General features: G+C 43.3%; 1 protein-coding gene across 2 annotated transcripts in view; it reads right to left on the bottom strand.

Annotated features, from left to right (window-relative positions):
* Nucleotides 1-12906, bottom strand: part of ACP7 (acid phosphatase 7, tartrate resistant (putative)) — a 43837-nt gene extending 30931 nt beyond the window's left edge. The window contains exons 1-3 of one of the 2 annotated variants that reach the window (XM_078661314.1): nt 12537-12906; nt 7824-8036; nt 3020-3223 (exon numbers count right to left, since the gene is read on the bottom strand). In XM_078661314.1, the coding sequence (XP_078517440.1) occupies nt 3020-3223; nt 7824-7929 (310 nt within the window). In that variant the 5' untranslated portion in view covers nt 7930-8036; nt 12537-12906. Of the gene's footprint in view, nt 1-3019; nt 3224-7823; nt 8037-9297; nt 9426-12536 lie in introns of those variants that run through there. The other variant, XM_078661315.1, reaches the window with a different exon arrangement.
* Nucleotides 12907-21059: the final 8153 nt, after the last annotated feature.

Below are 21059 nucleotides of genomic sequence, written 5' to 3'. Positions count from 1 at the left end.
GCTCTTACAGGGGGGCCTCTCGGACCGCACCCCCCCCCCCCCGCCTCTCGGGCCCCAGGAACCCCCAACTCCCCAGGGCTACATTGAAATATGTAATTTGAGATGTCATCAGTGATGTCACTGACAATGTCATGAGTGATGTAATATATGAGGTCAAAAGCAGTGCATTGCGGGGCGTAAGTTATAATTAGCTCAGGCAACTATATCTGCTGAATTTTATGGGTTTTGTACTTGTGAAATCTGAGCCTAACGTTAATGTCTCTGTAACATTTGTTTTTTTCAGTGAATTTCTATAATTCTATTTCCTAACTATAACGTCCCTGTAACCTTTGTTTTTTCAGTGAATATATGTATATATATATATATATATTCACTGATAAAACCGTAGGTTTTAGGGGTGTTATAGTTAGCTGGACATTTCACTCGTCCATTGAAATTCCTCTGTTACAGTTAGTTGTACTAAGTATAACTCGCGCTCCCGCATCCACTGCTGATGATGTCACATATTACATAATTCATGACATAGTCAGTGACATCACTGATGACATCTCAAATGACTTCACTGATGACATCATCCAGTGAATGTGGTTTGGTTCGATATTTAAATAAGTATTATATATATATAGCAATCTGCATTGAAGACTGAGTGGATGTATAAGTGTCTGGATGGAGGATTTAGTAGCACTGTGATTGACTGTCTAAATTACTAATTTAAAGTGGCTCACTAAATATATGGGATTGTGATTAAACTGTGTGAATACCTGTATCACTCTATCTCTTGTTGTGTAAACTACTACATAAGTTGGTTACTAGCTATGTGAAAGTCTATATTAGTTATTAATTAGTTAAGTGAGTATTTATATGGGATAGGGAATGTGTGTGTGGTTGGCTGGGAGGTGTGTGACTTTCCAAAGATGTGTAAATAGTTGATTTAGTAGGTATAAGAGTTTACGACTGGATGTGGAAACAGTTGTTTGGGTGAGTGAATCTCTTTATGGGTGTGGTGATGAGTAAATATATTTCTCAACGATATATGTCCAACAAACTAGAAATATAAAAGGCAGTGTATGTGACAGTTGTATATAAATAAGTATACATAAGGCTCAGTGATTGTATGAGTGACTGTATCGAAAACTGTATACTTGTAATTGTGAGTGAGTATGAGTTACTATCTATACGAAAAAATAAAGTGGTGTTTGTATAAGTGTGTAGCTTAGTAAATGTAAGTATGATCAATTGTTTGCATAAGTGAGTAGGATGACTGCATGAGTGAATAGGATGTGTGCTGGTATGTAATATCGATGTAGGTGTATAAGTATATTTAACAGTGTTCTATTGATCTTTGTTAGCATGTATGAGTGAATCTATAGGTAAGTGTTTAGATGTGTGTGTAGATGTAGGAATCACTGAGTGGGTTTTTAGAAACTTGAATTGGTGTGTCAAAGGTTTCAAATATGGTACTCCATATTTTATAATGAGTGTTAAAAGGTTATACTAGTGTATGATGAGATGTATCAGATTGTCACGTGGATGATGTCATCAGTGATGCCCCCATGGTCCCAGCCGGCTTCCTGCCTCCTGCGGGAGCCGGCATTGCTTTTCCAAATGGGGAGCAGCTAACATGCTGCTCCCCATGTAGAAAAGCAATCTGCTTTGCTTCATTGAAGTGAGAGCAGGTTTCCCTGCTCTCGCTTCAAAGAAGCAAAGCAGTTTGCAATGCCATTGCAAACTGCAGTGTCCCGGGGGTGGGCTCCCCGGGACACTGCAGGAGCCGGCCCTGGGTGGTGGCGGTCCCCAGGACCATCAAGGGCTGTGAATACTAAAATGAGTAAATGGTAGCAAGTTTAGGAATTTGTCTTAAGTTAGTTCTGTGAATCGGGCCCAAAGCATCCAAGCTCATGTTGCACACTGCTGAAGGCCATGGCAGTTTGGGTGCATGCGGCCAAACATATGCAGTCTAAGGGAATTAACATGGGGAAAATGCGCTTTGGGCCCTTCATTTTTCTACGCCTCCGCTTCACAAACCACCCTGAAACTTTCCAAATTGCAGCTCAAGTGGGCGGTGTATTAGTTTTGAAAATTTTGTAAAGATTCATCAACCGGCACCAAAGATATAAGAAAGTCAAAAATGGCTTTTTATTAGAAATGAGGACCTAACTATAACTGTAGATATTATATGTGTATATGATTCTTTTCGGAACATGGCAAAATGGCCTCGAGCACCTGTACAGAGTTGGTGCACAGCTTCTGCAAGGATCACCAGTCTGGATAAATCTCTCAGATTCCTCTTCTCCTGTAACTGAAATAAAGCCGCCAGCACGCTTCAAAGAGCAAGATTGATTGTAATTCTCTGCATTGACAGAAGCTCAATGCGTTTCTCCGTAAGCTTGTAGCCGGATGTACATTGTTACAACGCATGCTTTTACTACGCATGCCTTTACAACGCAGGTTTTTCAACGCAAGTCGTTACAATGACTTGGGTTGGGGGGTGCTGGATAGTGAATAGTTTAATTTACTATTCCAACTCCAGTCCCCGTGGATAGTAGGGAAGGTGTTGGATAGTAAATTAAACTATTACCTATCCTAGAGCGCCCCCCAGCGCAATTCGTTGTAATGACTTGCGTTGAAAAACCTGCGTTGTAAAGGCACAGCGTGGTAAAAGTTGCGTCGTAAAGGATGTTTCCCTTGTAGCCTTGATCAGGATTACGAATGCTATATTGAGTATCGCTCAAAATCACCACATGGCAATACTGACTATCACCATAGAAGAAATTCTACTTAATTCCAACACTGTTTTCACACATCAGTCCATCACTGAATATAAATACATTAAACCTTATTATTGCCAGAAAAGGCATTATTACAAAATGTCGAAAAAGTTGAAGTGATCTTGGAAAAACAGAAAAATACAAAATATGCAATTGAGGTTGTTATTTTCCAAATAACAATGGAGATCTACTTGTGTTAATTTCAAACAGGCAATTTTTATCTCTCGCTCCAATCCACTGGAAATCCTTACCGTAGCGCTGCCCTGCTTCCAGCCCAGTTAGCGTTACCCTGTGAATGTACATTTTCCTCTTCAATATTCCTCCATCTACAAAGATTGTGCTGTTTCCGGTGGCAAAATCTGAAAAGGTCCCTGCTCCAGGGTGTTTGCTGTACTGCACAACAGACGGAGTGTCGCCGAAGGTGGTCCAGGTCACAGTCATGCATGTGGGATCACCTGACAAAAGGACTTTGTAAATATCATACACATCTCAGAAGAAACCACAGACACAGAAGTTCCCTACGGCTAAGTTTGGAGAAGTTATAACAGTGTTTGGGCCTCAGACACTTGTAGACAGGTATATCATTATTCTAGTTGCAAAAACTGGTGACAATTTGTGACCAATATGTTTCCGACCAGTATGTAATTTTGCAAACTAGCCAATGTACTAATAGGTCAATTCACAAAATACTAATTCGATGTCGGTCACAATCTGTCCTACCTCATGAATATTCATGATAGGTTGCAAATTGCAAATCAGTATGATTGGACAACGGTCTGCAGACCGGCATGAGTGGTAGTAGTGGTCCCCTATCTTCTTACCTGGAAGGTTACAAAAATTCACAAATCGGATCCCTTACTCTTTGCATATCAAGTGCCACCTCCTCTGGAAATGCATCAACCTTTTAGAGGTTTGAAACCACAATTACTGTAACCTACCACTCATACAGAATCACAGTTTTGAAGGCACACCAACAAAACGTCCCTTCCAAACTATGATTCATCATCCAGTCGCAGACCCATTTTAAGAATCAGAATAACTTTACCGACTAGTAAAACATTTAGGTCAAGCAATCGAGAACGCTTATATATACTTTAGTATATACTTCTTTTGTGGGCTGAAAGCCGTCCCCTTCTTTTCATTTGTTTGTTTCCGTGTCCTTTAAAAATCCTTGCTTGCTAGTGGTCAGTCCTGCTTCTTTGTGCCTCCTTTTTCTCTTTTAGTCCTCCCAAGGAACAGGGAGCAAGTACTGTATCGTTATGCCGTAGTTGTTTATTTGTGGTTTGGGGGACTATTTTTTATCCTTTGTTTCCTGCTTGTGTTTCAGTGGGTGCGTGTTAAGATGAGTAGGCAATCTCCGATAAGGATGTAAGCTACCAACAACAAAGCTGGCATCTGCATCGAGAGGAAGCTGCTTTGAGCAAACATCAATAAGGTCACTTAAATTTACAATGCTCAGGCTCTTAGGTTTGGCAGGCTTCCAGGCAAAGAGCAGAGGTGGCGTGGGTCATTGAAAGAACCCTCATGGAACTTTGAGTGTGCAGTGGAGTCTCTTGGTTTCAGTTGCCATGGAGATGAAGCCACTCTTTGGGCACAAAACAACCACTCCGTGACAACATGATCCGAGATGAATAGCCGGCTGGCGCTACTTGCATCCCATGCTTGCCATAACTTACGACCCTCTCTCTAACCTGCAAACGCCACAGCAACAGCCAGTGTTGAACGATCATTGCTGCTGCCAATGATGCTGAGCGAGGGCGAGATATTCATAATGAAGAGAGGAATACAGAAGATGGACTTTGCATTGCTGCCATATTTGAGCTGTGCCATGTCCAACTAACAAGTGTAGATCTTCCACTTTTCCCACATTCTGAACTCAATGGTTTGCCTGTCTTCCAAAGTCTGGTTACCCTTAACACATTCTAGACATGTGTTTAAGGATGTCTTTTCAAAGTGTTATCTACGTGTAAACTAACTCATTGAATAGTGGCACATTTTTGTCCAAACAATTATCATGTGTCTTGATTTTTTTGTTGCTGTTTTATATAGCACGAACTCGACCTGAAGGTATTGAAGTACTTTACATGAGCATCAGTTACATTACACAAGGTCACGTTCATTTTTTAGGCACACAGATATTAAAGTGCTTTGCTAAGAATAACAGGATGTTGAGCCGACACGGAGTCTCGAACCTAGTTCCCCAATTCCTAAGCCAGCAACTTTTATGCTCAAGAGTATCCTTGTGTACTAAATAAGCCATACCATGCTAATGAGCATTCAGTTTTAAGCACAACTGTTGTCTTCGTTGCTATTGTCACTTTCACTTTGTAAGATTCTAGTTATTTAATAGTTAAAGATTCCAATTCCTCTGAATTCAGAACCAATATTTTCTTCCTACTTTACTCAAATCCTTTCCTTAAATACACTCAAAGTATTCGGACCCACCTTGTTTACTTTTTTACTGTGGCCTACTCTGGCTTACTCATGGCTACGGGTTCCAATTTTGAGGCTAATGTTATTTGCTACATTTTAACTATTTAGCGAATCTTATGCCGCAACATTTGCAAACGGTGGCTCAGATCTATTTGATGGGGCCATTGAAGTTGGTGGTGTTCAGTTCGGAAAGTATGGGCAAAATGTTCGGCAGCTGACCTATTCTCTAATTTGAACACCACAGTGCCCGCACTTCAAGTTGGAATCAGCTTATCTTCAATTTTAGCAATGCTGGTGGCATGTTGCTTGAAAATTTGTGGATTTTTTCCCCGAATTCTTTCATTTTTGAATTATTACTTCCAACCAAAGATTACACAATTTTCCCAGAGGCCATGCACAAACATAGCTCCTCTACATTAGGGGAAAATCTTAGGGCCTACCACGCCCCCACTTGCCCAGTGTTCGGAATTAATAGGGGGCGATAATTATCAGCTATTCCAAGTTTGGCTTGCAAAAAGGGGACTCAACTTGCAAATGTCTGTGCTTCCTGCACCAATGTTGTGTAGCCTCCAGGAAGAAATGCACAATAACTTGTGTTTTGGTTGACTATCCTAATTTATCACTTGAATTCAGGGCATTCAAAACACAGCTGTCCATATTACTTGACCTACATTAGCAACATGATCATGTCCGCACAACTCTTGCATCACTGAGTTAACTAGCTAAATTGTGAACATTTCAAATCATGTTGCATTATATACATTCACTAATACGGCAAGACTGTGATTTTTCTAAAACAACATAAGTATAGGTGAAGTGCACCATAATGAGCCTCAAAAATGATTTGCTGGCAGTGCCTTCTCATTCAATGCAACACACCAGGAACTCGCTATTTATTTATTTATTTAGACGGTTTTATAGAGCGCGAACAAGATCCTTGCGGATTTCAGAGCGCTTTCCAGTATTCAGAGTTGCATAATACATAGGGAGAAGTATGACAAATTATACAGGTAATAAAGGAGGTGTGACATGCCCAAGGGATAATAATACGAGTGCAAAGTATAAAACGTGGGGACGAGAAACATGGGATAACATTAAAAACAGAGATCAGGAACAGTAGTAGAGAGCTTAATGTGAGTATCTCGATTTCTTAAGTTCCATGGCAGGATATCGTGCCTAGGGAGAATGGATGGAACTCCCAATGCGAGAAAAATTATTCTTCAGATTTGCTTAGCGTCTAGTGAAGTAAATTTTGCCAAGAAGATCGCTTATTTACTAGTTTTTGAGGCAGGGCAGCTCAGCAAGTCACTTTGCTGCCCTGCCCTGCGAAAAGAGACAAGGGCAGGAATGCACTGTATCTATGAGATATGGCAAATTCCTGTCCTCTTCCACTGCACTTGCATACAATTGGCTGCCATGTGCCAACGCAGGCACCCTTGCACCGTGGTGCAAGTGTGTCTGCGTTATAGGAATGATTATTTTTGTGCCAGAAAAACAATCACTTGAGGTGTTTCCTTCTTCTATGTGTGCTGTAGAATGCAGCACACACAGAAAGAGGAAAAAATGAGGAGAAATAAAGATATTTCTCCTCATTACGCCTCCTCTGCGAAGGCGTAGGCTTCTGTTGCATTCTGAGGCTTACAAGTGCTTGTAAATCAAGGAATGCATAAAAAACCATGAGTGTTGCGCGAGAACACCCACTGCAATGCCCATGAAACACCTCTTTGACACAGGGTAAGGCAACGCAGCGACATGCACTGCTTTGCCTTACTCCATATATACAAGGCCACCAAAAGCCATGCTAAGTGGCTTTGCGTGGCCTCGTTGATATGGGTCTAAAACATCAAAAAAAATGATGCACCGGCAGTGCAATGTGCTATTAAATACATCCCCTGTTATCCAAGCCAAATGCATAAATTAGGTAGGTAATCCAAGCCCAATATATAGATGGTCACAGCATTTACATGCAAATCCACTGCAATATTTCCCAGACCAAACCGAGGGTTCTAAGATAGTGAAGAGAAACTGAAATCACAGATATAACCAGTACTGCCGCCCTGCCCATGGCAGGGTTGGGCTGGGAACTAAACGCAGCACTGGCAAAAATCATGGCATGTAAAGTACACACGCGAGACCACAAAAAGGTGGAAGAGATGCCTGAATACTGTGTATTTTGACAGGTGACATATTTATCCTGAAGGGAAAGATTAGCTGCTGGGATGGATGAGACACATTCCTATAAAGGAGAGCGGTATCTTGTTGTACTGGCTTAGGGCAGAATGGGCAAAGACATGGTAATGGCAGGGCTTGGACAGATGCGGAACACACATACTCTGGCTGGATTCAGCCATTTGAAACAGAACAATGGATTGGACTGGCGCATCAGCTCCAATTTGATTGGAAGTGATGAGGTATGCACTAAAACAGGCCAGTTATAGGTGAAAGGTGAGGTGCACTATTTGGCACAACATTTGCATCTTCTAAGGCTGTACAATGACAGGTGGAACACAACCTGGCTAACAATAGACTATTCCAACAAGCAGTGCATTGAGAAACAGAAGACATAGACAGGCACTACAAGCGTATTTTCGTACACTACGATGAGACAAGTCTTGAACATACCTGGGTAGGAGAGGTGTATCTGCTCTGGCTGGTGTTGGAAAACAGGACCACTCATCAGCTCAGGAATTATGAGGCTCAGGCACATAAGTACCAGAATACCCGCCATGGCTCTTGCAGAAGGTGCAGGATTAACCTTTTTCTAGCACTCGAGGAGACAACAGCTTCCGAGAAGGTCAAGTGATTTTGGAGAAAAATTATGTATTCTGTTTGATTCTGCAAAAAAACAGATGAATCAGAGTGAAATGAGGAAGTGTAAAGGGACTCTGTGTACTTTACTGTAGTTCTGCTGACACTGACAGCTAAGCCCTAATTGAGAAACATCACTAATAGGCCATTTTCTCCCTCATCAGCAGGCTTGATGCACACTGAAGGAACATATGGGAAGCTTGCACTGTTGTGGAGGACCTCAGGCTCCAATATTTTCAAACTGAAGCCTTTCAAGAGCTCCAAATGTATCCCGAAGATAAACAAAGTCCCTAGACACCTCAATCCCAATGGGCAGTGAACAAGAAATCCGACTCGCTTATCGTCCTCCAGAAGTGGACGGGCAAACTACCCACGTGGGATACAACTACATCTCAGCAAGGCACAGACACAGGTAGGTCTGGCAGAAACATGTAACAAACACTAACCTTGACTCGGGGTTGGTATACAGAGCTTACAGCACTACCAAACTTTAAATAATCAATCACATTCCAGATATAGTTGTAAACTCAGTTAATGGTTCCAGGACAGCAGCCGCCAAACAAAATTGAAAGCCACAACAGTTGCAGTGGACGTAGAAAAGGGTGGAAGGAATTGGTGTTTTGCTTCATGATGTGTAAAACATTCCTACTTTGCATTATGTTAGAAGATATGGGTCATTTTTAGAATCTATTAAAGCATATGCCATGTAGAGGAAGTGGCCATAGTCATTAAGAACCTGTAACAAAGGAATACAATCATTTTGCTGCTTTTGGGGTACAACCTGTCTGTGGGCATCTGCTGACGTTTGGCCAAGTGTTTTAACTGTCTCATACTTGCACTACACAAACCTTTTTTAGATTGTCTCCCCATTTAGAGTGAAGTGCCATGTAGAATTCGATGTGTACAATGTATGGGTTGAACTGGGAGCGGCTTGAGTAGGAGGAAAAGATGAGACTCAGGTGTGTAGAGACATACTGATAGACCAGAGTGTCATACGATCGGACTCATGCAAAAAAAATCATCAGTTCACAAACTAACACATATAAGCATCTTCACATCAGCCTACTGCACCAGCAACTAGTGTACAACCAACCTGCTGACCAGCTACTAAACCACAACCACCCAGCTACTCCCTGATAAACTTCAAATAATCTACCTCCCATGTGATTGTATAACAAATAACCACACCCATTAAAACACAAACAGCACACCACCCTGCTTCAGAAATACTACCTGCTGATCTAACTATTGAGCTGTCGGCTGCTCCCTCAGCTGAAGTACAACCAACCTGCTGGCTCTCTCCTGAAGTACAAGTCTGCTGCTCCAGTTGCTGATGAACAACCAGCCGTCTGGCCCCAAGCTGAATCAAATCATGTCTGATGGCCCTATTGCAATAGCAGCCACCCAATTCACCAGCTGCTGAAGCACAACCGATCTGCCTCCGCCCTTACGGTAAAGCCAAACCTGCTGCCCTTTGATAAAGGGCAGCCTGCTACACGCACAGAGGAAACACAATGTTCTGCTACCTAAGGCACAAGACCTAAAAAAAATCAGTGAGGAGACCAATCAGCACAAATAATATCACGTGCAGTGTCTTCACAGGGAAGTGACATCCCTGGAATGATGCCATGTCCAAATGACAGTTAAACAGTTAAATTGCAAAGCGTGTAATAATGGGCAAATGTATACACCTGATGTACAAAGTAATATAAAATGGATGAATACTGATATTGATTCAGAAACTAAACGCTGTTAACGAAGTCATGTATATGTAGAACTGAAAAAAGATGGTATCAGGAATGTGAAGTTTATACTATTTTTGTGGTACATCTTTGAAACACAAGATGATGGCTGAGGTGTGTGATATGAAGAGGCCTCAAAACTACATGTGCAGGTTTTTTTTAAAACAGCATAATGACAGTCACAGAGAGATTTGAAAATTACATTGTTAAGGCAGTTTTATTTTCTGTAACTCATATGCGAAATTTCCATATATCAATGTGTAACAGAGCTAATAATTGGCTTACAAATATAATATTTTAAACAGATTTTTGGAACTTAGCGAATATGCTTTTAAACTGGTTGTTCGATGTAAAATATATGTGCTGCGTGCATCCTTTTAAGGTCTCGTCTACTAAACTGTGCAAGCACTGTCTCTTGCGAGATTTTTCGTTATCTTACAGGGGGCTAAGAACCAGGTCACTGCTTACCATTGGTTGGCTTCACTGTTACTTTCATTTGCTAGCTTCTTATTAGTTAGTGCATGTGGTCTTTCTGCCCTCTTCTTGTTTTGGTCCCTGACCTGGAACATGGACACATTGCTTGTTCCCTTCCACTGCTCCCTTTTCAGGCGCTACTTTTTTCTTTTACTTTAAGCACTCCTCAGTATTGCCTGTGTTTTCCAGTTGCCCCCCTCATGTACTTCTCTCCCCCTGCCGCACTCGCTTGTGTCCCTCTTTCTCTGCCTGTATACGTCTTCAACTCCCTCTGTGATGTCCCTGTGTGCTCATACCCCTGCATTGCTTTTTTGCCTGTGTGCTGCTCCGACTCTCCGCATTACACTCTCTCTAGCCCATTTGCTCCCCTCTGTTTCTCTCTCTGTTTGCTTCCCCCATTCATGCCCTCCGTGTTTATTGCCTCAACCCATGACCTCAGTGTTCATTCCCTCAACCCAGGCCCTCAGTGTTGCTTTCCAACTGCTGTGCCTCGTGTTGCTTTGTCCCCCTTCCCCGTTGATTCCCGAGTCCTCCACCCCTTCATGCTGCTTCTCCCCACACATGCTACTTTTTTTCTGAACTAACTCAGATCTGCAAAGAAAAAAAAGAAAAAACGATTGCATCATTTTGTAGGCGTGTGCATGAACGTACAAAACGACGCGGCTGGTCGTGCTATAGGCCTGTATTTTTTGTCTTCCAAAAATCACTTCCACAGCACAGCTAGAACCATTGATAAATCCAATGCGAAATCTACTGGCTTTGCCAATGCTATTTTCCCTTGCTGTTAGTGTGTTTGTCTCCTGAAGACTCATGTCATTAAACAGTGAAAGGGTTGATGATGGGCAAATAAGAGGATCAAAGACAGCCTTCTATTGAACCATTTCCTCAGATAAAGAGTGCAAGTGGATGGAGGTAAAACAACAAGAGGTCATACCTGTATGTGATGACACTTATACTGTTCTATATTCTCATACGTGAGCCCGGGGAAGAAGGGTCGGGGCTAAAGCTGATAATGCAATTCCCTTGAAGCCTCCAGGATTTGCCACCAACATACATCCTGCTACTTACTCAGCATCAAAAGCCCGATTGCCCCCAAACTAACCCCAAACAGCAAGCTTCCTGCTCCACAATGAAAATAGCCGGTATCACATCCACACACTTTCCACAACCTGCATCCGTCTCTACAATCCCCACATTGTACAGCCCTTCCAGTAATTGCTTGCTGAACCCAATTCTAACTCCAAACAGCTTGCTGACCAGCCTACCCCTCTCCTACAACGCACCACCCGATCCGAAGTGCCTACGTTCTGACCCTATACAAACTGTGAAAAACGTCCTGTCCCTCTACTAGTCCAACTGGTCTTGCCATCTGGGTAGAGCGCCAATTTGGAGCCCCTACGAATAGCCTAAACTGCTGTCTGCTCTAATCCATTTAACAGCTCCAATCACAAACTCTAGCTGCTGCTACCACCTCAAAATCCCCTGCTTCCCTTCTTCTGATTCTAAGGAGCCTCTAAGGACTCTTTTTTTTTTCCCCAAGTCAAAATCACTTTATTCCATTAGTTAAAATCATAAAAGTACACAATAAAACATGATGTAAACATTAAAAATACTAAAAATTAGCCCAGCAATTTTACATATTAAAAAAATGGACTCCAAAATGTCTGCCTCTTTCTAATCTCCAAACCTTTTCCAACTTTTTCTAAAAATCCCCAAAAAACTGCTTGTCCCACTATTTACCCCAACAACATAGTGGCCGTCCAAGGGAGCAAAACAGAATGTCACTTTCTCATGTCACGCATTTTAAGGTTCTCCCCACAATCACAAAAGCGTGATGCTTCTACGAAAACCCTAAACCACTCCACCATCACTCTTGCCTGCTGGCACCTCAGACATTCCACTCAGCCCAGCTGACCCTTTGATTTGCCTAAAAAATCTACTCAACCCACACAGCCTTCACCCTCACTGAACACCAACCAGCCTATCGCTCCTATAGCAAACGTCAAACAGTCCAAAGCACACCCTGTCACCCACCCTCACATGCCCACAATAGCCGGATGCCCCCTTACATCTCGTGCTGCTTGCTGTTTCCCCAAAAGTCTGATGCCAGCTGTCGTTTCAAAACCCAAACAACCCGATGCCCTTTCACTAACCCCGACTTCCTCAAACCTCTCACTTTAGCCTAAAAAAAACACGCGGATACTGCGATTTGTCCCTTGCAAATCCCAAACAAGTTGGTGCCTCATATGAGATATAAACAAACGTCTCCTATTAGAGCTAGTAGAGCAGCACAGTGTAAGGATAGTGGTACCTATAAGTCCTCTTTGACTTGAAGACAAGCGAAGGAGTAAATAACCCGGTTACTGTAGGATTATTTCCGGGTACTTCTTCTCAAAAGGTTGCTTGGCACTGTTGTCTTAGAGACAGACCGTCTGCTGAGCCACACGCTAGAAAACGGCACTTTTGTCCTGGATATTTGGCGAGTCAGAAAGCTGTCGGAGATCCTCCTATCAAGACTCTCAGAATACCGGGGGCTCCTGGGCTGCAGCACCAGCCCCAGCCCCCTCCGTATGCACTCTCCGGCGGCTTGTCCTGTGTCGCAGCTGATCCAAGCGACTCCTGCCTGTTTACGGTAGTCGTTCGTGAGTGGTTGCACACGCATCCCAGCTCTGCGCCTGCATTCAGGAAGTGAGTGAGGGCACTGGATTGGTCCCGCCACTTCCTGGTAGTGGAAGGTGCACAGTGCGGGCCGTCTGGGAGCCCGTCCCAAATACTAATCTACCACATAATAGAGAAACGCTGCAATTAGGGACACCTTTCGGGGGCCCTGGGTCAAATGTATTTTGGGGGTCCCCGTTCGGTACAGCTTTGAATTTATGATTAAGTTTCAGCTCTTTCATGCCCTCTTTGGGCAGGTTACTGTCAGCGCACACACTCGGCCACATTGTCAATGTGTTACATCGGATATTCAGGGATAGTGGCGCGTGTTTTCAATATTGAACCACAGCAGCAGCTCACTAATATTACTGCAAATAATCCTCCTCTAACTTCTCATAAGTGAGGTCATGTTTAATCTAAAAGATACTTTATTGTACCTGTTACATGAAACTTAAACACAATATTTCTCCTCAAATTGTCTGCAATAGACTCACACATCACCTACATTACAAATAAATGAAAGGAAAAGGGTATTTAAAACAATCTGTTTAAGAATAATACAAGGTAATCAGGGCATGACTGCAGAAAAGAGCTAGTTCTATCAGGGCCCCCCCTGAAAGGGTGCCCTGGCCCAGAGCCCACTTTGCCCATGCCTTAAAACGTCTCTGGCTGCAATAGTGCTTATTAGCGCAAACGCCTCTTTTGATGTGCATCACTTAATTTTGGAAAGTCTGTGAGTTTCTGTGCAGTTTACTGTTCATCGTTTCGTCTTATTTGTTGCTACTAATGGTATGGTTGGTGGTTTCATCTTTAATAATGTGGGCATGGGCTTAGCTAACAATACTACAGCATGCAGAGGCGCAACTAGAGCCAAATTTTGGAGGGGGCTGAGAAAAATTGTAGGGTGGGCTAATTCTTCCAGCAACAGGCAGGGTGGAGATGCAGGGTCTCTAGGAAGGGGTGAAAAAACAACAAAGCCTCATTAGGAAGCAAATGGTCTTTTAAAGACCTGTGAAATACTCAGGTGTGGCTGTGTGTGTGCCTGGAAAGCTGTCTCAGCCCCGGCTGCCACACACACAACGGGGATGCTGAAGCCCTTTGAACCCAATGGGCATTGCTCGCCTGACAGCATGTGTAATGGTACCGAGCCTCACTGCACCCCATTTATAGAGCTGTGTCATCTTAAGGATTTTGAAGCACTGAGGTGTGTTTTCGTAGAAAAAGATGCTGCTCCATGGGATTTTTTAAAGAATGTGCGTCTGTTGTGTAGCTTATGTTGGAATTGTTTTGATGGTGTTTGTGAGGACCAGAGTTGTGTTTTTTTTAGGATCAGTGCTCCTTAGTCAATAGGATAAGGCGAAAAGGGGTGATGGAGGACACAAATCCTAAAAAAATAAGTGAGGGGACTAACAAAGTTAGGCAGTATGCAAGTGACATCACAGTCTGTGACATCACCGGAAGTGGCCTCACAACCCATGAAGTCACAAGAAGTGACATTGGATCTTAACACCTCAGACATATGTTTAGCAGTTCTATCCCATGTACATTTGAGTACCATATAAGAATGAACAAGTGAGGTTTTACGAAAGGGTTGTGGCAAAAAAAGTGACACAACCCTGACACAAAATCTGGGCTTTAACTTATTCAATTATTTTTTTAAAGAGCTGCCACAAAGAAATTAGCAGCAAGGAGAAATGTGGCAATTAATCTGTTCTTTTTATTTGGTTGCAAAGTCTGCATTTTAAAATATCTTATGGTGTTAAGGCACCTGCTGTAGAGATCTTTGTGTGCCCAGTAAATTGCAGGGAAAAATAATAATAGTAAGATAACTAGGAAGGTTAACACTTTTTCTGGAGAGATCTGTGTTTTGTCTAGCCCCAATTTTGAATCAAAGTAGCATGGAGGGTTAATGCATCTCCTACAAAGCACATCATGTAAAATGCAGGTGACAGATTTCTATTTTATGTAGCTAGGTTAGTGGGTTACTGATTTAAATACAAAGATCCTTTTGTTACTTGCAGTTCATAAATTGTAATCCTTCCAGTATAGCACAATGAGCAATGAAGGGCATGTGACTCGTGCACCTTGTAACTCTCACGGTCTTATTTAACACATTTTGTACATTGATTTAAACACACATGATTTATTGTCAATGTATAATGTTTACGTGTGATGCCAAGTGCTCTGACACCCCGCTTTGGGATGAGTAGCTGTATTAAAGAAATGTTGCAAAATAGCAGTATTAAAATTTGTATTTCTTTAAATACCAGAACAGCCAAATTTAACATTCTTTTTTTTATAACATATTTTATTGAAATTTTCACAGTACCACCTGGGCAAAAGCCCACATAATCCACTTGATAAAAGAATGTTGAAAGGGAAAGGTGTATAGGTCTTATCAACAGGTACAGTTTATCTACAAACAGAACAAAACAAACTGACCACTATACGCAGACTTCCCCACACCCCCGGCAACGGCGAGCAAAAATCAATACCCACATTAGGCTAAAAAAAAAGAGGCCATCTACCTGCATATGCCCCGACTTGTGTCGTGGGTGATGGATAGGTCACTTAAGCACTAATACTGTTTAACAGAAGGGTGAAGAATCAGTGTGTTTACTGTAGCTTGTGTGAGAAGTAGGTTTGCGTGTTGTCTGTATACAACAAAGAAAGCTCAGCCTATATTGCCACAAGTGTGAGACTGTGCATAAGCAAGTGTCAATATCTCTGTAGTGTTCGAGTTAAGTTAAAAGTGGGTAGTCCACATCCATGTGTCCATGGCTCTGAGACATTGATCTAGTCATGATCTCTCCCAGTGCTTAATTTGTGAAAACATAATTTCCAGGCCTCTCATCAGAGAGCCACTGCAGCTTGCGCCACATTGCCCCTGCCATCCTCCAGTGATAGTAACAACACTACTACTAACCATCACACTCCTACAAGTGCGACAATTCAGACTATTTCAGGCCCCCAAAGCTATAAGAATGGCTTGGGCGGCAGGTAATAGTCATGTTTAATGTATATTGAAATAATAATAAACTGTTGTTGTGGTCATCTCAATTAGCCCGACAGCGTCACCTTGTGGCAGACTGTCACAAGTGCTGGTGTTGACAATTAAGTGCTGTGCGAAGCACCTGAAACCACTGGTTCAAATTAAGCACTGATATTCTCCAGATCCTTTGAGGTTCTGGTTTTAGTGTATTGAGTGTCCCTGGGTTAATTGTAGCATGTCAACTTGAAAGATTTGATCAGATCTGGCTGTAGTGTGAGGTAGACATTGAAGAGGATGAAAGAGCAAGGGGCAACAATTGATCCTTAAAGTACCCCTGCCTAGATACTGAAAATTGGTGATGTTATGGAGGGATTAGATGTTGCTTCATCTGTTAGGCAATGAAGAGGACATCCAGCCCTGGGTGTTTCCTTTTATGTGGAGTTCTTGTAGTCTTCATGGATGAAGTGGTAGTTAACTAACAAATGCAGCTAAAAGGTCAAATAAAAGAAATGAAGCAATAAAGCAACTGCATTTCTGTCTATCATTGTCTTCGGGGAGAAACCCAGGGCCATATTGTCAAGAACGGCGTTAAAATTATCGCCGCTTTAGCGGCAGGAAACTGCTGCTAAAGCGGCGGTAATGGGTTTGATAATATGCCCTTGTGAATTCCCATAGAAGCCTAGGTTCACACCAGAACATAGGCTTCTATGGGAATTCACAAGAGCATATTATCAAGCCCATTATCGTCGCTTTAGCGGCAGTTTTTTTCTGCCACTAAAGTGGCGATAATTTGAAAGTCGTTCTTGATAATATGCCCCCCTGTTTGTTGGCCTGAGAGTAGATTGTTTTTTCACAGACATCAAAAAGCTGAATGAAATCTGCTCTTTATTATCAGTTTTCCAAAAGTGGATTATTCCAGATTGGTCCTTAAGTGACAGGGACTGGTAGGTCAAAGCTGTTTGTTTTCAGCAGTCATATGTAGGATATTTTGAGATCTGGAAGGTAGGGAGTATTGTTTTCATTGTCAGTCTAGAGAAGTCATTGATAGGCTATTCTCTCACAGGATTGGGCAGAACTGAATCGACAGTTCCACCAGCCTTGCTTGAACAGATCCTGGAATTATATGGCACAGAGTTATTTTAAAGAAGCAAATGTCAGTTGCCTGTTGGGTGGTGTTGTCTTGGTTTCGGATTGCTGGGGGTTTGGTGCCCCATTGGTGAAATGAAGTCCTAGTATCTTAGCTTCAGCCCCAAAGTGATCTGCAATAGAGTTATAGAATTTGTGACATTGAGGAGTTTTACAATCGGAGTTACAGAATTATGTGAAGACCCTGTGGAGTACTCTCGTAAGTCAACTTGGCATGAGACATTCTGGTTGCATTATGCTTTTTTGGGGGCGACTATATCGATCATCCTATTGAGCCTTGCGTTGGGTTTAGCCAATGCTTTGCTCTGGATTTTTTTTCCTTTCGTTTTGGATTGTAGTCATCTTTGACCACCTTTCTCCAATCATTGATCCAGTGTGTTTTATAACATCATTTAGGGTGCATGGGTGTTTTTAAGACGGATAAGTTGGCCAAAAGCTCTGGAGAGATAGTCATACATGATCGACATTTGTTATATGAGCCTACCTAAAAAAAGACAGTACATTTTTATTAGGACAGTACCAATATTTTTAGTGGGGCAGTATTGGCATTTCTATCCATTCTTTTGAAGGTACAGTACATGCACTTCTCAGAAGGAGTGCTAAACAATCAGTGGTTAGCCCTGAATCAGCACTTCTCAGCAGGGGGTGATGTTATTTTAATGGGAATTAAAATCCCTTCCCAGCAGGGCTAATGTAAATTCATGTGTCACCACCAACATATTTCAGTACCTCCCATTGAGAATTGTACAGTGACAAAATAACCCTGCTGCCAGCCCCTCTCGCTTCTATTGTTCCCTCTGAGGGTGAAACTGAAACGTGAATAGTCATCTCCAGATACACCGCACACGCTTCACTTCCCCACTCTCACTACTCAAATTCATCTCAAGCAGCACTGAACCCTTCAGCATCTCTCTGCTTAGTTCCCAGCTCCAGAGCAACCTGTTCCATAAAAGCTTGACAGTGCTGGCTCCACTCACCCAACGTTTCCCTCCACCTGCTTCGCATATTATAGGACATGGCTGGGTAACAACACCTACAAGGCTGGTTCTCAATACACTATCACCATAGTTTCTGCTATAATATTACCTGACTAGTCCAGTTCAGGGGCATTTGCAGCTCTTCTTATGCCTCACTCAGCTTCACCACCATCATAAAAGTACTACCACGAACTGTAGTCCACTGAACATCCCTAAGACCAATGCCCCCAGATATGTGCACGTTTTAGGGTCGTACAGTGCAGGGTCAGAGACTTCCAGGGATAGAGCCGAGTTCCTGGCAGTGCCCATCACAAATATCCAGGGGGCTGTGAGAAGCAGATTGTAAGGGCAAAAGTCCAAGGAATGTGCAGTCAGCTTGAAAATCCGATGTTTGTTCACATTTTTGGCCCCATCTGTGTTCTCTGACCCTGAGACCACTGGGTACTCTGTTTCACGGTTCCTTCTGCTCAGCAGCAGGGTGCTTGGCCCTTTTAGGCACATGGGTGGACCTAAAGATCTCTGCCTTTCAAAGGCGAGGAGTCTACCCACTCCTTCCTCTCCAGCGATGGCGAGGCTAGCAGCTCTCTTTTTCAGTCCTTTATGTGTGAGGTTATGTTGCATGCCTATAAGTCTGGTTGTATTTAATTATGTGTGTCGTCTGGATGTACTAGAGACAATAAATCACTGTGTGAGCTCCTGTGCCACAGCTTCAGTCTGTGATACGCCATGCGTGTTGAATGCGCACCCTCAGAGGGTGTATATTCATTTTTTAATCTTATCTTCATTGTAGGGTGGACGGAGGAGCGTGTGGTGGGCAGTGTGTGTGTTTCTGCAGGATTGGTGTGTGTGTGTTGACATGGTAATTGTAGTACAACGTTTCTGTATTAACCTTTCTGGGGTCTATCTAGAATATACATCAAACAGCAACGGTGTCGAGGAGCCACCTACTCGGTCTGCAGATTCCAGGATTGGGATAACAATATACATTTCAAGTGGCATCTGTTTACTTCCTTTGTCTCTCCCCTCTTTCCAAAGTGGCAATGACAGGATGAGGTCCCCACTTCCGTGGCCTACCCCTCTGAAAAGTGTCACCAGGACTGATTGGAATTGTGCTGTACCATACCTTATGTCTCTTGTAGTGTGTTTCTAGGCCATGGTTCTTTAGAATTAGAGTCCTGGTTGTGTGCATCTGAAGTACATTCAGATAAAACAGGTAGAGTGGAACCCGGTGGGACGACACAACTATATGCTGTGCTTCTTGTGTCTGTGCGACACAGACACTGGATAGATAGTTGGTTAATGAGCCACGAGCACGAGCGCTCGGCTCTATTTATTGACTTTGTCACGTGATGTCGTGACATCAGTGGTTGGTGGGTGTTTAGTGTAGGCTTACAAATTTAACCCTAGCCTGTGTCTGCTAGGACACAACATTCCTCCCAAAATTTGATAAAAATTAAGGAAAGACAAAAGTCCGAATCTGTGGGAGAAAATACACAAATATACAATAATTACAAATTTACATTTAGTCGCTTCAGCTGCTTGCTTGATGACAATGGAAATTGCTGCTGAAACTTTATTTCTTCTTGGCTTGACGTCCTGGTTCTCGGTGGGCGTGCTCTTCTTTACTTGCGCCGTGGAAGTGTGTTGGTCAGTCCACTGAGATCTTGCTTTTGAGGATAACGTCAAACAGGATAACCAGATGTTAGACTTGAAGGATGTTGTCTTCTGCTGGTCCGTCGGTTTCTTCACTGTAGACAGCTTGGCTTTACTTTACAAAGGATGGAGTGTTCGAATTACATTCTTCTCACTAGGACGCCCCTCTCTCGGGTGTTCTCCTGCCACGAGATGTCCCGGAGGCCCTTTTTATCAGGTTTCCACTGGGCCGGGTATTCTTCCACAGCGTTGCTCCAACTCCACAGTCTGCGTGTGAATGGAGGAGACGATGAGGGTACTACCTCACAAAGTCCGTAGCTCAACCTGAAGGGTAGTTGTTGACTCCTGCCTTTGCGCACAAGTTCCTCATCTTCCTGGGACGTGCAGGTTAGACGGCGATGGATTCATCTCTCGTGTCGGGACCCTCTGCCACCGGTGTCCCTGAGGCCTTTGCCCCTTGGATCTCCACGGGCTGGTGTGGAATGGTCAGTTCTCCTTATTCAGGCCATCTGAGCTCCCTCCGCTTCCAGGTTTCCGCTTGATCCCAAAGGTGGGTGTTGCCAATGGTCCGGCCTGTGCTCTCCTACCGCCCACGGGTCATCGGGGTCTTGTGAATAGGTGCCTGTTCTGTTCTTGGTGCTATGAGTGTTCTCCTGGACGTGCGGGTCACTGTACACGATGTTGTGGTGTGTCACCTCTTCTTCTTCTTGTAGGTGTGTGGACTTGTTACACGTCTCTTCACCTTTTCCAGATGTTCCTGATGGCGTCATGCCACATGACTTCTTACGTCAGTTCTTTTCTTCATGGCATCGTGCCACGCTTCTCCCTTCTCCTTTTCGCGACACAGTGCGGTCACCTTTCTTTCTTTGTCTTGCTGACCAGGCTTCTTCAAGCCGCGTGCACTCCGCCTGTTTCCGTCTGGTCTTGTCCTGTCTTTAGGACACTGTCTTCTCTCCACTCTTCGGTGACTGGACCGGTCATTACGATCTTCTCTCTTGCCTCCTATTACTTCTAGTTATTGTTGGTGTTGCGTCCGTCTCTCCAGGTCTTCTGATCTCTCAGTCTACGGACGTCTTCTGGCAGGACATCTTCATCCTGACTTCTTTGCAGAATTTCTTCTCTCTTCTCTGGCGACCATTTTGGGTGATCGGCTTTTGTTTGGGTGCCCCTCTGGCTTGTCGGATCATCCTTTTCATCTTGGGCGATCTTCTTTGCTACCAGGTGGGGTGGACAGCTTCCTCTTCCGAGTCTTCGCTATCCGCGATCGTTGGGATTGCCATGTGCTTCTGCTGCAGTGCTTTTTGCGTTGGCGCAGTTTCGCCTGCGCTCTTCGTGTGCTCTGCTTTTTCCGGAGGGTTAACTTCACCTCTCCATGGACCTTCTCCGGTGGATGCACTTCTCGTGCGCG

This window comes from Lissotriton helveticus, chromosome 9, assembly GCF_964261635.1.
Source record: "Lissotriton helveticus chromosome 9, aLisHel1.1, whole genome shotgun sequence".
In the NCBI taxonomy this organism is placed as follows: domain Eukaryota; kingdom Metazoa; phylum Chordata; class Amphibia; order Caudata; family Salamandridae; genus Lissotriton; species Lissotriton helveticus.
This window is presented reverse-complemented; position numbering and strand designations above follow the sequence as displayed.